General features: G+C 35.5%; 1 protein-coding gene across 5 annotated transcripts in view; it reads left to right on the top strand.

The window, feature by feature from the left end:
- The window catches only part of CDH12 (cadherin 12), a 1,063,313-nt gene extending 1,050,343 nt beyond the window's left edge, over nucleotides 1-12,970 (top strand). For all 5 annotated transcript variants that reach the window (XM_086676372.1, XM_086676368.1, XM_025924779.2 and 2 more), the window contains 3 exons: nucleotides 3,926-4,043; nucleotides 8,531-8,782; nucleotides 11,545-12,970. In XM_086676372.1, the coding sequence (XP_086532498.1) occupies nucleotides 3,926-4,043; nucleotides 8,531-8,782; nucleotides 11,545-12,044 (870 nt within the window). In that variant the 3' untranslated portion in view covers nucleotides 12,045-12,970. The remainder of the gene's footprint in view (nucleotides 1-3,925; nucleotides 4,044-8,530; nucleotides 8,783-11,544) is intronic.
- The last annotated feature ends 746 nt before the right edge of the window (nucleotides 12,971-13,716 follow it).

Here is a 13,716-nt window from a genome sequence, read left to right as displayed (position 1 = left end):
TGGTCACATGCTTTATGAAGAAGTACAGAAAAGCTCTATAGCCCATTAAAAATTTAAGGCTTCTTTCTTTGGTGGCCTTGAGTAGAACATCTGGGTTACTGAAAATCTCTGAATTATATTCTCCTTATTAAGTCAATATTGTTCTGATTCTAGTGGAAGATCTCATGAGGGAGGACACCATAGTTAAAAAAGTTATATCAAAATCCTAGAGTTAATGTGAGTGGTGTTGGGTAGCCAGTTTTTGTTTCTATACTATTACAGATGAGTGGATAAAATAGCATACCATGTTATAATGTAATATGATGGTATGATATGACATGATATGATATGATGAATCAAGAATGAGCAAATGATGAGAGTGTGTCATGAAATAATAATATGATTAACCCAATACTGTGCACCTAGGTCCAAAGGAAAAATAGATCAGTATGCTTGGTTTGTTTTCTATTTTAATCACCTTTAAATAGCATAACTATTCATTTAAATAAATTTGAAGTTTTAATTCTTACAGAAAAATTTTAATATTTCAAACAGTATCATTATTCAAAAAGATCATTCTTTAATCTTCAGTATTTGTTTCAATTTGAATGCATTAAACTGATTTGTAGCAAATCTGTCCCATAATCCTAATCCTGTGATGTCCACTAGCTAGGTAGCTATTAAATTGAAATTAAATAAATTTAAAAATCAGTGTTCTCTTTCACACTAACCACATTTCAATTGCTCAATGGCTGTATGAGATGAGTGGCTACCATTTTTTTTCCATGTAGATATACAATATTTCCATCAATACTGAAACTTCTAGTGGCTTGTGTTGCTCTAATCCTTTCTCTGATAATTTGAAGAAAGTATTAATTTTATTACAGCATGACTTGTATAGTCAGATTTCCCATTTGATAAATTTGCATCCTTAACTTTGAATAGACACAGAAATGCAGAAAAAGGTTTAACCCTCTATCCCCTTAAATGTACCCACAAATTACATGGGATAAGCTCACCACCTGCTTTAGTGTCTGAAATAGAAGCACCTGAATAAATGTTCAACAAATAATAAACTTATTTGTTTATTTGAGAATGTATTAAGAGGTTTTCTGAAATTCCACAATGTAGCAATTTCTCATTTTCCAGATCCCTTCACCCTCACCCCCATAACCAATCCTCTACTTTTTTAAAGATAATTAGGGATTTAATTCTTTTATACCAATCAGACTCTTGTAATGCACACAATGAAAGTCCTTCGGATATAGAATTCCATTCGGTGCTTCTCTGCTTGTCTAGTAAATGAGTTTAAAAAGTTGGGAATAGTAGAAATGACCTGAGGTAACTTGTTTTTCTTACATCTGGACAAAGTGGTAGGTAATCCGTGGGGTCCTTGGACGCTCTTTTTCTAATAAACATCTGTTGGGCTTTCTACTGGGTCACATTTATGTACAAAGCACAACCCTGAAATATTACTAAGTTTTAAGGGAGTGTGGAATGTGAGCATTTTCTGCTTTTGACCCAGCCATCTTCCCATTGTCTAAGAATTATGCATAGGAACTGTCTATCTCTTCTGGCCGATAATTGAATATGTATGTATGTAAGTATGTATACATGTATGTATGTGATATCTGGCAAGAGACAACAGGAAAAGAAAAGGATGATACTATCTAAATCAACAATGGTGAATCACTGAAGTGTGAGAGGTTTTTTACTTAGCGTAATGACTCCCAAGTGTCAATTCCAGATAAGTGCCAGTTTAAACTAAAATTTTCTTCTCTGCTGTTTGAAAGGACATTGCTTCATTCTAAAGTTATGTTCTTGATATTTTTTGGTGTTAAAGAACTTTAATTTAGTAAATGATTATGCTTGCTGATAGTAGTTAATAGCAAAACAACAACAACAAAAAAAGCACCTGGCAAATCAATCCCTTAATAATTTACAGAAAATTTGTGGATGGGAACTATGATCTGATTAAGCATATGGATTTATGTGAAGGAAAGTTGAAGTTTTATAGAAGTGTGACCGATTTACACTGACCTAGACACCTGGATTTCTCATGAGAAAATCAATTTGTTGGGGCGCCTGGGTGGCTCAGTGGGCTAAGCGGCCGACTTCACCTCGGGTCATGATTTCATGGTCTGTGAATTCGAGCCCCACATCGGGTGAGCACTAAGCTGTCAGCTCAGAGCCTGGAGCCCGCTTCGGATGCTGTGTCTCCCTCTCTCTCTGCCCTTCTGCTCATGCTCTGTCTCTCTCTCTCTCCCTCAAAAAATAAACATTAAAAAAATTAAAAAATAAAGTAAACCAATTTTTCAAATTACAAATTACCAATACTGCTTCAGGCATAAATTTCTTAGTATGTATGCTTATGTGTGAATGTGTGTATGTGTATGTAAGCATACATGCACACAAATATATGGGGAGGTAGAACATAGTACTAAGACTGAGTTTTAACCATGAAATGAAAACAAAAAGTATCAAATAAATCACATGTTTAGGGGCCCCTGGGTGGCTCAGTCAGTGGGTTGTCCGACTTTGGCTCAGGTCATGACCTCACAACACGTGAGTTTGAGCCCCGCATCCCGCATCGGGCTCTGTATGCCGACAGCTCAGAGCCTGGAGCCTGCTTTGGATTCTGTGTCTCCCTCTCTTTGCCCCTTCCCAGTGCTCTCTCTCTCTCTCTCTCTCTGTCTTTCAAAAATAAATAAGCATTAAAAAATTAATTAAAAAAATAAATCACATGTTTAATGTCATTGTGCTAAGACACGACGTGTGCTTTGCCCACTGTGACCACAATGTAGTATTTGAAATGTAAGGTCTTCTTTTGGCAAATTCAAACTTAGTCTAAAAGAGTCATCACCTGAGCAGTCCTCTGCCCTCACCCTCTTCTACACACAATTCCTGAAATTCTTTCTGATGCAAAGCTATTGCATATGTTAATAAATAAAACCTCAAAGCTATTATAATTTGGTTATCTGTGTAGTGAATTATCAATTTCACAGTTTGGCTCTTAGAAGTTATTTTTAATCTCCAAATTCTTAAGGGCACTTTACTGAAGTGTCAGAATTTTAACTACCAGACATACAACCTATGGGAGAGATTTAGGAAAAATTTTAAACACGATGGTTAGTGTTTACTTCCTAAAACCATTTTATGAGAATGCAATTAGCATTCTGGCCCGTTGGGGAGAAACAAATAAAAGAACAAAATCAGATATACATCCTTTGAATTTCTCTTTCTCAACATTTTATTTATTTATGAAAATAAAATTCATTCTCACAAACGTAACTATACTAAAATTTTGCTGTCACAAGGGCTTTTAAATAATCAGCGATTTTCTTTCCAGTAAGCATTTTCGTATTTATGTTAGAAAGCATTTATTTTATTTAGTTTAAAATGCAAGCAAGTGCATTTTAATTTTATTTTGCTTATTAGTGAGAATTTTCAATGCTGTTAAGCTTTTTTTATTTTTATTTTAATTTTTGTTAATGTTTTATTTATTTTTGAGACAGAGAGAGACAGAGCATGAATGGGGGAGGGGCAGAGAGAGAGGGAGACACAGAATCGGAAGCAGCTCCGGGCTCTGAGCCATCAGCCCAGAGCCCGACGCGGGGCTTGAACTCACAGACCGTGAGATCGTGACCTGAGGTGAAGTCAGACGCTTAACCGACTGAGCCACCCAGGCGCCCCAAGCTTTTTATTTATGCAGATATTGATTTGGAATTGGCCCAGACCCTATAATTGTACCTGCCATTACGAACTGTGAATGTTTAGATATTTGTTTATAAAAATTATTTGTAAATAATTGGTCCACCGATATGAATCTTAAAAATGTCATTTATCTCTCCTTGCATGCATCATTGAATAAACTTACTAGCCTGGGATGTTAAGTTCCCTTTGAAACTCATGACTGACTTCAAGTTTCATCTCAACTTTGTTTCAGATAATTCAGATAGTCAGCGCTGCAGACCGAGATCTTTCACCTGCTGGGCAGCAATTTTCCTTTAGATTATCACCTGAAGCTGCCGTCAAACCAAATTTTACAGTCCGTGACTTCAGAAGTAAGTTTAACCGCATAAAAACGTACCTCTTGCCATGTAACTTTGTAAAAGGGCGCAAAGGTAGCAACCCATGTTTTTCCTAGAAGCACTCAAGTTCATAAAATGTGGAAATCCATATATGAGAAATATGAAATTCTATGGCTAGCAGTAAATTAAATATTTAACCTATATAGATCATATCTAATGAGGCAAATTGCTTCCATTTATAATGTGGACGGTCCCTTAATGAGTCAAGCCAAAATAGCCTATCTGGGAAATTGAATGCTTTCTATGTTTTAAACGTATCATTTGTTCCACATGCACATTACTTGTACAAACACATACGTAACTTCTTAGTAATTGGTTTGTTTGAATAATATACAGTACAGCACAGGTTAAGAATAAGGCTTTGTAACTAGAATGGCAGAAATTTTCATTCCCACTCCATTATGTCCTCAATGGCAGACTCTCAATGCATGAAGTTATACTACATAATTTAAACTCATAGTTGAAATAAATCAACCTCATAGTATTTATTTTTTTTTAAAAATTTTTAACGTTTTTATTTTTGAGACAGGGAGAGACAGAGCATGAACGGGGAGGGTCAGAGAGAGGGAGACACAGAGTCTGAAACAGGCTCCAGGCTCTGAACTGTCAGCACAGAGCCCGACGTGGGGCTCGAACTCAGGGACCGTGAGATCGTGACCTGAGCCGAAGTCGGCCGCTTAACCGACTGAGCCACCCAGGTGCCCTCATAGTATTTATATTAAATAAAATAATACGTGCAAATCATTTAGCACAATACCCAAGATTATTTTAGTGATCACCTCTGCCATCAGTCTGCACTTCTGTGTCTACCACAGTCATCATCACCACTGCTTCTGCTCCTAATGGTATCACATCTGCTACTGTGACAGTCACTACAAAAATACAAAGGACACTGGATATATTGCAGCTAAGTACTGGCCAGTTGTTCTTACATTATTAATTCTGTGACTGTGGACATTTTATCCCTTCTAAGTTTCTTTAGTTATGAAATAGGAATTAGAAACATCTGAGTTCATAATATTGGATGGTAAAAAGCTAGTTTCTTACTAAATTCTATGCTTATAAAACAAATGAACAGATTGTGATGAGATGATAATGACTGACAGAAGTCAAAGGATGTCTGAAAAAAATTTACTTGTCTGTAAATATTTAGAGAAAGAAATCATTTTGTCACAGAAGGAAATTCAGTAGGGTTTTCTCCAACTAATAGTGTAGTGTGAGGAATGGCTATAAATGCAACAGGGTCCCAAATATGAAAGGCCTTATAAGTAGAGACACCACATATTTTATTATGAAAGCTAGAATACTTTGGAGAATAGACATGGACGATATTAGTGATTTTAATTAGAACAGCTCACATAAAATAGGACTGCCCAAGACAAACCAGAACATGTAGTCACCCTAACTAGAAGCCATTTAAAGACATTATAACTTTGGAAAGGTTTAGAAGAGCATACTATGTTCAAATTTGCATTAGGAAGATCAGTTTGGTTGTAGTTTGAAAAAGACAACAGAAGGATATAGGATTACTTCCGATGCTATTGCAGGAGGGGTGAAAGTGTGTTAGATTAAGGTAATGGCTCATGGAGATAGGTGGATAGAGATAGAAAGTTGTAGGGCTTGATGCTAGATTCCCTAAATTCTGGATGTGAGTACAATGGACAAGAAGACTAATCAGACCTCCAGATCCCTGGCTTGGGCAACAAAGTAGATGGACACATCATTCAGGGACATAAGCATTGACTATCTTCCCTATTGTATGGTTTTGGAGAATTAATATCTCATAATATGAATTAAATCATCTTGCCTCATAGCAATAGTGTTTTGTCACAGTCCGAACATTGTTTGCTATTTAAATATGCCATTTGTTATATTCCCCCTTTTATCTGAACTTACATTTTAAGTGTAAGTGTAAGTCTTTAATAACTGAATAGAAACATTTTATTACCTCACATCACCTCCTCCCCCCCCCCCCCAGGGGTAGACTATTTCAGTTCTACTCACGTTGCAAATTTCAATTCTACAATAGAGTGGTATCAACCATAGCACCATGTTATAGTTACCATGGTATACCTTGTTATACCCATTCATCTTATAATTGAGATTTTGTATCTTTTTGCCCATGTTTCCCTATTTTCACCACCCCCAAGCCCTGGCAACCCCATTTGTGCTCTCTGTTTTTATGGGTTCCTTTTTGTTGTTGTCGTTCTTTTTTAGATTTCACCTCTAATGTCATGTGCAGTATTCATCTTTCTCTGCCTGGCTTATATCACTTAGCATAATGCCCTCCAGGTTCATTCACGTTGTCCCAAATGTCAATATTTCCTTCTTTCTTACAGTTGAATAAAACTTCTTTGTGTGCATATATATTGTTATATGATACACATAAACTTTTTCTTTATCTGTTGTGCAGTAGAAACTATTTTAAGAGTGGAAATGAGGTTTAATGTCTTTTTTCCCATCATGAACAGCACAATGAATTGTATATGGTCACATATCAATAACAATAATGTGTTCAAAATTCAGTAATCCCCTTTTCTGGGGGAGTATGTTCCCAGACACCTAGTAGATTCCTGACACCGAACCACAGGTCGTACTGAACCCTGCATATACATGTCTTCTACTATGCACAGATATCTATGAAAAAATTTAACTTATAAATTAGATACAGTAACAGCAGTAATGAAATAGAACAATTATAGCCATATGCTCACATAAAAGTTATGTGAATTTGATTTCTCTCTTTCTTAAAATATCTTGTGTTGTATTCATCCTTCCTCTTCTTGTAATGATGTAAGATGATAAAATGCTAAGACAATGAGATGGAATGAGGGGAAAGACAGGCATTGTGATATAGCAGTAGGCTACCTTTGACCTTTTGACCACACATCTGAAAGAGGATCATCTGCTTCCAGGCCTAGGTTGACTTTGGACAACCGAAATCAGAGAAAGTGAACCCATGGATAATGGGGAGGAGGGAGAGGCTAAACATTAACAAAAGAGTAGGGTACATTTTGATATAATATGTTCAAGAATATCAAACCCATGGCTCCTCAAGTACACATATATCAGCTTCTCCAACCTCCTATTCTTACGTTTCAAATTTTAATCCTGACTGTTCCTTTTCCTCAGCTTCAGGTATTCAATCAGTTGCTGAAGATTTCAATGTTAATTCAACTAGTCCACATTTCTTTGTTCCTACTCTCATCACCATTATCTGGCATTACTGAGTCTGGCTGGCCATGTTATAATAGACATTTTGCATCTTGGTATTTTTTCTTTTTCAATTTAAAAAATATCCCTATGTAATAACCAAGTCATCTTCCCATGCAAAACAATCTTATCAAGTAACTTTTTCTCAACTTAGTGCTTCTAATGTAATGAATCTAGAGAATCTGCCTAAGTTTTAGCTGTTGAAATTAGACTATACAAATAGATGAATGAATATTACTGAGTTAGCAACATTATCTGACAAACCTGTATTTTAATGAGTGCTATATTTTTCTAAAATTAGTTTCCATGATTCCAAAGTGGATATGATGTATGACTATAATAGGTTAAATATTAATACATTTTTAAAAATAAATAGTAAGATATGTGTAGGAGTTACTTTAATAGACACAAAAATGAAATGGTGTTTTGAATAAAACCATGTTTCCACTTGTGTGTGTAGAAATACAATAAGTAAAGAAAAAATACATGCAAAATAATACTTTCAATAGAAGTATTAATTGCATTTATATAAGATTTAAAATTTTTATTGCCTTGGATTATTCTAAGTAAATATTGCTGTTTTTGATTTTGTCAGAATTAAAATGAATCATTTTTGTACTTATATTAAAATGGTGATTATTTATGTTTACAATTTTTAATGAATCTTGATGTTTTTAACACATTTTTTTCTCTTTTTCCTATACTAACTAATATGCAAAAGTGAAAAATGTAGATACAGATATATACAGATATATTTTACCATATACATAGCTATATAGCACAGATTCAGATCCAGGGAAAATAATAAGTCAAATGGGATATTGGTATTTGTTATATTTTAAATAATAGGTTCTTAGGTAACGTATTTTACAGATTCATACTTTGTAATCTTTGCTCTTGTAGCATGTAAGAAAACACCCACAGTTGTATTTTTTTTCTCAATGACATTTTGATGTTAAAAAAATGAGTCAAGTCAACACACTTCTTGCTTTATAACCAGTTTCTATTCCCTCTGAATTGAAAATATAGATCTTATACCAGAGAAGATTAATGTTTCTTCTTTTCCTAAGGATTATTTTGATTACATTTCATTACATTTGGCAGCTCTTATAATAATAAAAGAAAGAATTAAAATATGGGTCTATTTTGCTGATGCAAGAACAGCTTCCTACCGTTTAACAGATACCAACTTTTCAGATTTGAAGTGAAGCTTTTAGTAACCGTCTTATCAATGTCATGTTTTGTAGACAACACAGCTGGAATTGAAACCCGAAGAAATGGATACAGCCGCAGGCAGCAAGAGTTGTATTTCCTCCCTGTTGTAATAGAAGACAGCAGTTACCCTGTGCAGAGCAGCACAAACACCATGACTATTCGAGTTTGTAGATGTGACTCTGATGGTACCATCCTGTCTTGTAATGTGGAAGCAATTTTTCTACCTGTAGGACTCAGCACTGGGGCTTTGATTGCCATCCTACTGTGCATTGTTATACTCTTAGGTTGGTTTCAATAATCCCATATTCTCTCTCTCTCTCTCTCTCTCTCTCTCTCTCAATCTCTCTTCTCTCTGCCTCTGTCTTCACAATTGAACATGTAAATTAGTTTTTCTTCGTTGAGATGTCACATCTGGATAGAGGAAAGATTAACTACATTGAATTCTATTTTTTGTTAATATGAATTTTCTGTTTAAGACTCTATGTATATATAGCATTAAGAATAAACAAATAACATCATCAGAAACACAAGAGTACATTCAAGCCCTTGGGGATTCCGAGGAATAACAGTTTGTTGCACATGCCACAGTGAAATTTTCTATAACAGGTATCTCATTTACAGCAGTGTTTTTATAATTCATCTTATATTCCAGTAATTATTGCTATCTAATAAGATAGTACCTATCTTTAAAAATAAACTAGATGAACCATGGCTCTCCAATTCCCATTCAATAAAGGAAGAAAAGGGAAAAGACAGGAAAGAAATGAAAGAAAGTAAAAGCATTCCCAATTTTTTTTTTTTCTGTTTAAACTGCCAGCCAAAAGCAGTTCTCATTCTGCTTTTTTCACAGCTCCACACATCAAAATTCTAACCACCCTCCCTAGAAAAGAACACACTAAAACATCCAGAAGCGCTGCAAAGGAAAAGGATTGAAGTAACGTATTCTGTAACATCTCTGTGAGAATTAATATAAATCTACTTTAGGGGTTTCCGTCTTCCATCCATTCTGTTCAGCTGGCTCCATTCACTTATTAATTCACTGCCAGATTCACAAAACTAGAGAGAGCTTTTCTGTTTTGCCCGTCATTTCTTTAAGTTCAAATTGCAACAGAGGTACAGCTGGGCACTGTGGAATCCGTTGATATATGCTTCACAAATGTAGATACATACATTTATCTTTAAGATAGAAAATTAAAAAAAAAAAAAAAAAAACAACCTAGGATGTAAAGCATGGAGTAAGGCATTATATGACAGTTTTTGGAGAACATTCTCTAAGAAGCTCATGTCAGTTTGGAAGTTGAAGTTCTGGTCCAATTTGCATAGTGTAGATACTAATTCACACAAGTAACATTGGTGTGTGGAAAAAAGATTCAAAATAACATTCTCACACCTGAAATTTAAAACCATCAGTTAGGTGCTTAACCTCAAATCAAGGGTTATTCTTTCATGCTTCTTTCTTTTAAGGAGCCACCGGAGTCCCAGAGTATTTCCATATCAACCTACCATGACTTGGCATGTTCTGGATGCTCATTTTTGGCCTGTTTGGCCCTTTGATAGTGTACTGTGTCATCTTGCTCTGCTCAGCATCATTTTGCCCCGCTGTCTATTACTCATTCCTCCAAATAGTTTCTGAGTGTCCACAGTGCACGTGTCCCATTTTAGCACATGGATTTGCAAGCCCACAGCAGCGAATGTTGACATTTCTAGTTCTGCCATGAAGAATTCTTAAAAACCCAACTCTTCTTGGACCTCTTTAACCAATCCCAAACTCCTTCAGACCTTCCCATTTATTCTGAGCCATTTTCTCATCTTTCCTGGGATGAGGGGAAGCATGAGTGTCCTGTGGTGTGTAGGGATCTTTTACGGGGCCCTCAGACACATCAGCTATAGTCCCCTTCTCAGCCATAGCAACTCCAAAGTCATTTTAGATGTAGGCCTTCTCTATGAGGTTTGCAGTTTCTGGCTCATCCCCCAAGTGAGCAATAGTCTTTTTTCATTTTGGGACCTCCTTAAATCCTGGGAAGAGTGCAGAGTGCTAAACGTCTCTTAGAGGCCCATCGTACAAAAGCTCTACCTATATCTCCTTCCTCCTTCCAGTTGGTCAACCTTTAATTTGGGAGGAAGAGGGAATAAATGAGCTTTCCTCATCACGCAATCTCCTCTAATTTCTAATCTTTTGACAACGGTCTTCCAGACTCTACTGTAGGAAATCAAACATACTGTGACTTTCAATCTATTACCCCTTCTGTGGAGGAGAGGGGGGTTTATGATGACCAAAGTTGAGCACTGACTTTATGCTTTGAATCTGTGCCCATTCGCTTCTAGAGGAACTAAACACTTACAATTTAGTGGTTGCTGGGCATCAGCCAGGAACAAAGAAAGATTTAAGTGAGAGCATATAAATTAAATATTTCAAAATTTTATCATGAATGAATGCAAACTGAACACTGGGAATTTGATTTAGAAAATGTCTCAATATGTTAGGACACAGAATTGAAATAATTCGAAGTCTCAGTTGACACAGTTTATAAAACTAAGGCCTTTATATTCTGTACCCTTCCTTCCTTTCTCTTCTCCTTCCTTCCCTTCTTTCTTCCCTTTTAAAATGTATCGCTTTGAAAAGTCATTTTTACAAGAAGATGTGGGTTTGTTTCATTAGAAATGCAAGTAATGTTACAGCTAGGGAATCTAGCTATAAATATCTAAGTGTTACTTATGGGCAATAATATTTAAGTTTTATTATACCAATACTATACAGCTCTCTCTATGCTTAGAACAAGCATTCTTTCTTACAACATTTTGTAACACACCCTTTTTAACTGCCACTAAAATACTGAAATATAACACAAACTAAATATAAGACAGTCATTGCTTGATTTTGTGAATAATTTTGCTAAGGTTTCTTGTTAGCTACAATTTGAAAATGAAGTTGAGCTTTACACGATGAACAGTGTAAACATAGATATGATCCTTCTTGATTATAATATGTTTACTTTGAAAATCATCAACTACATATTCTCAACTTGCAACTTTTGTCTTGTTCTAGCCATCGTTGTACTGTATGTAGCTCTGCGAAGGCAGAAGAAGAAAGACACTCTAATGACCTCGAAAGAAGACATCAGAGACAACGTTATCCATTATGATGACGAAGGAGGTGGGGAGGAGGACACCCAGGCTTTCGATATTGGTGCTCTGAGAAATCCGAAAGTGATTGAAGAAAACAAAATTCGCAGGGATATAAAACCAGACTCTCTCTGTTTACCTCGTCAGAGACCACCGGTGGAAGACAACACAGACATAAGGGATTTCATTAATCAAAGGCTGCAGGAAAATGACGTGGACCCGACTGCTCCACCGTACGATTCATTGGCTACATATGCATATGAAGGAAATGGATCAGTAGCAGACTCCCTTAGCTCTATAGACTCTCTCACCACGGAAGCTGACCAGGACTACGACTATCTGGCAGACTGGGGACCCCGCTTTAAAGTCTTGGCAGACATGTTTGGTGAAGAAGAGAGTTATAACCCTGATAAAGTCACTTAGGGCACAGGCGAAGGATAAAACACAACCAAATGGAGAAATTTAAGAAAAGGAAACACAAATAGAAATCACACACACATTCACACACACACAGACACACACATGCATGCACACATGTGCGCACACACTTACACACACACACACACACACACACACACACACACACACACACACCAGGCTTTATAGGAACACAGTCCTTTGATTACCTGGTTTCTAGCAAGTTGCTATATTTATCATATTGTCAGTTTTGTTTTACTCTGCAAACACAAGATAAATCCTATTAACTGTACTCGCTTGGTTTTGTTTTGTTATTTTGGAAACACACTGAGACAAGCTCAGGCCTATTGAATACAATTTACTGACATGACAACATAGAACGAAGATAGCTATGTGGCATCACGGTGGAAGAGTGTTAGATTTTTCTTAATTCCACTAAAGTGCCTATTGAAACTCTTATCATTTAAAGTGGTGTCCAATGCACTCTGCTGTGATGGCATTACAGGATTCAGAGATACAGAGGACAGAAAACAAAGACACTGTCTTTATGTCAAGGAGCAATAGCAACACGCTGACTTCTAATTCCTTTTGAGGAAAAATGAAGAATACTTTCTGAACTCCATCTTCTTATAATTCAGAGGTTTTTTTTTTCTTTTTTAAACTGTATGCCAAAACACATTTGTTTTTCCTACCCTTTCAGAATATTGAAATAAATGCGATAATATCAAATTCAATATGTAAGTCCTGAATCTTAAAAGCAATGTTTGATCTTCACATTAGTTCGTATTAAAGGTGATCAGCAAAATGTTACTTTTTTTCCAAAAAAAAAAAAAAGACATTTTTAAAAAGGAAATTAAAGAAAAATCCCTCTTTATGAAGAGAGGCCTCAGGGCTGAAACCCCACATCAAAATAAATATTGGTTTTGTGTTAATACTGTGCTGGTGTGTGGAAGGTTCGTTTTAACAAATCACCAGATCATTAAAGTGTTCAGTCATAGATAAAATTTTAAGTTGCGCTTCTACGAAAATTATTAAGGAAGAAAGTGCCATTAATTCAAACATGGGAAGAGAAATTCATTACAGAGCTTCTCAGAGTTTCTTACAAACTAGTGATTTTTTTTGATGAGCAAAGAAAATAAAATACATATCAAATGATACAGCATGGATTTATAGCGTGTCTAAAAATATTACATATTATTAGACAAATAAAAAATCAGGGATTTCAGAAAATTCAAACCAGTGACTAATTCTTAAGATGAACACAAATGCAGAATCAAGCAGTTGATTGATTTATTTAATCAGCATGGATTTCAACTTTGTAAACATTGTTATTAATGCTCACAGTTGCTTCTTTATGTGATCATCTACAATAATTCCAATATAAATGATCCCATACAACTCTTCTTTAAAAAACTTTTACTTTTTAATTTGAGGCAGATTTCTGAGAAATGTTAGATTTTATAAGCATACAAATACACTACACTCATATACTTTACTTTCAAGTGAACTGTACCCTATCTAGAAATGCACTTAACAAAACAGATAACTCCGAAGTGATGATATATTTTCTTAACAGTATAATTATACAAGTGACTACTGAACTATTGAGACTATCTCTAGGAAAAAATAAAATAAAATTTGCTTATAAGATCCACCCTGAAAATGTGGTCAATAGCTA

Source organism: Puma concolor, chromosome A1 (genome assembly GCF_028749965.1).
Source record: "Puma concolor isolate L17-30 chromosome A1, mPumCon1.1.hap2, whole genome shotgun sequence".
Taxonomy (NCBI): Eukaryota; Metazoa; Chordata; class Mammalia; order Carnivora; family Felidae; genus Puma; species Puma concolor.
This window is presented reverse-complemented; position numbering and strand designations above follow the sequence as displayed.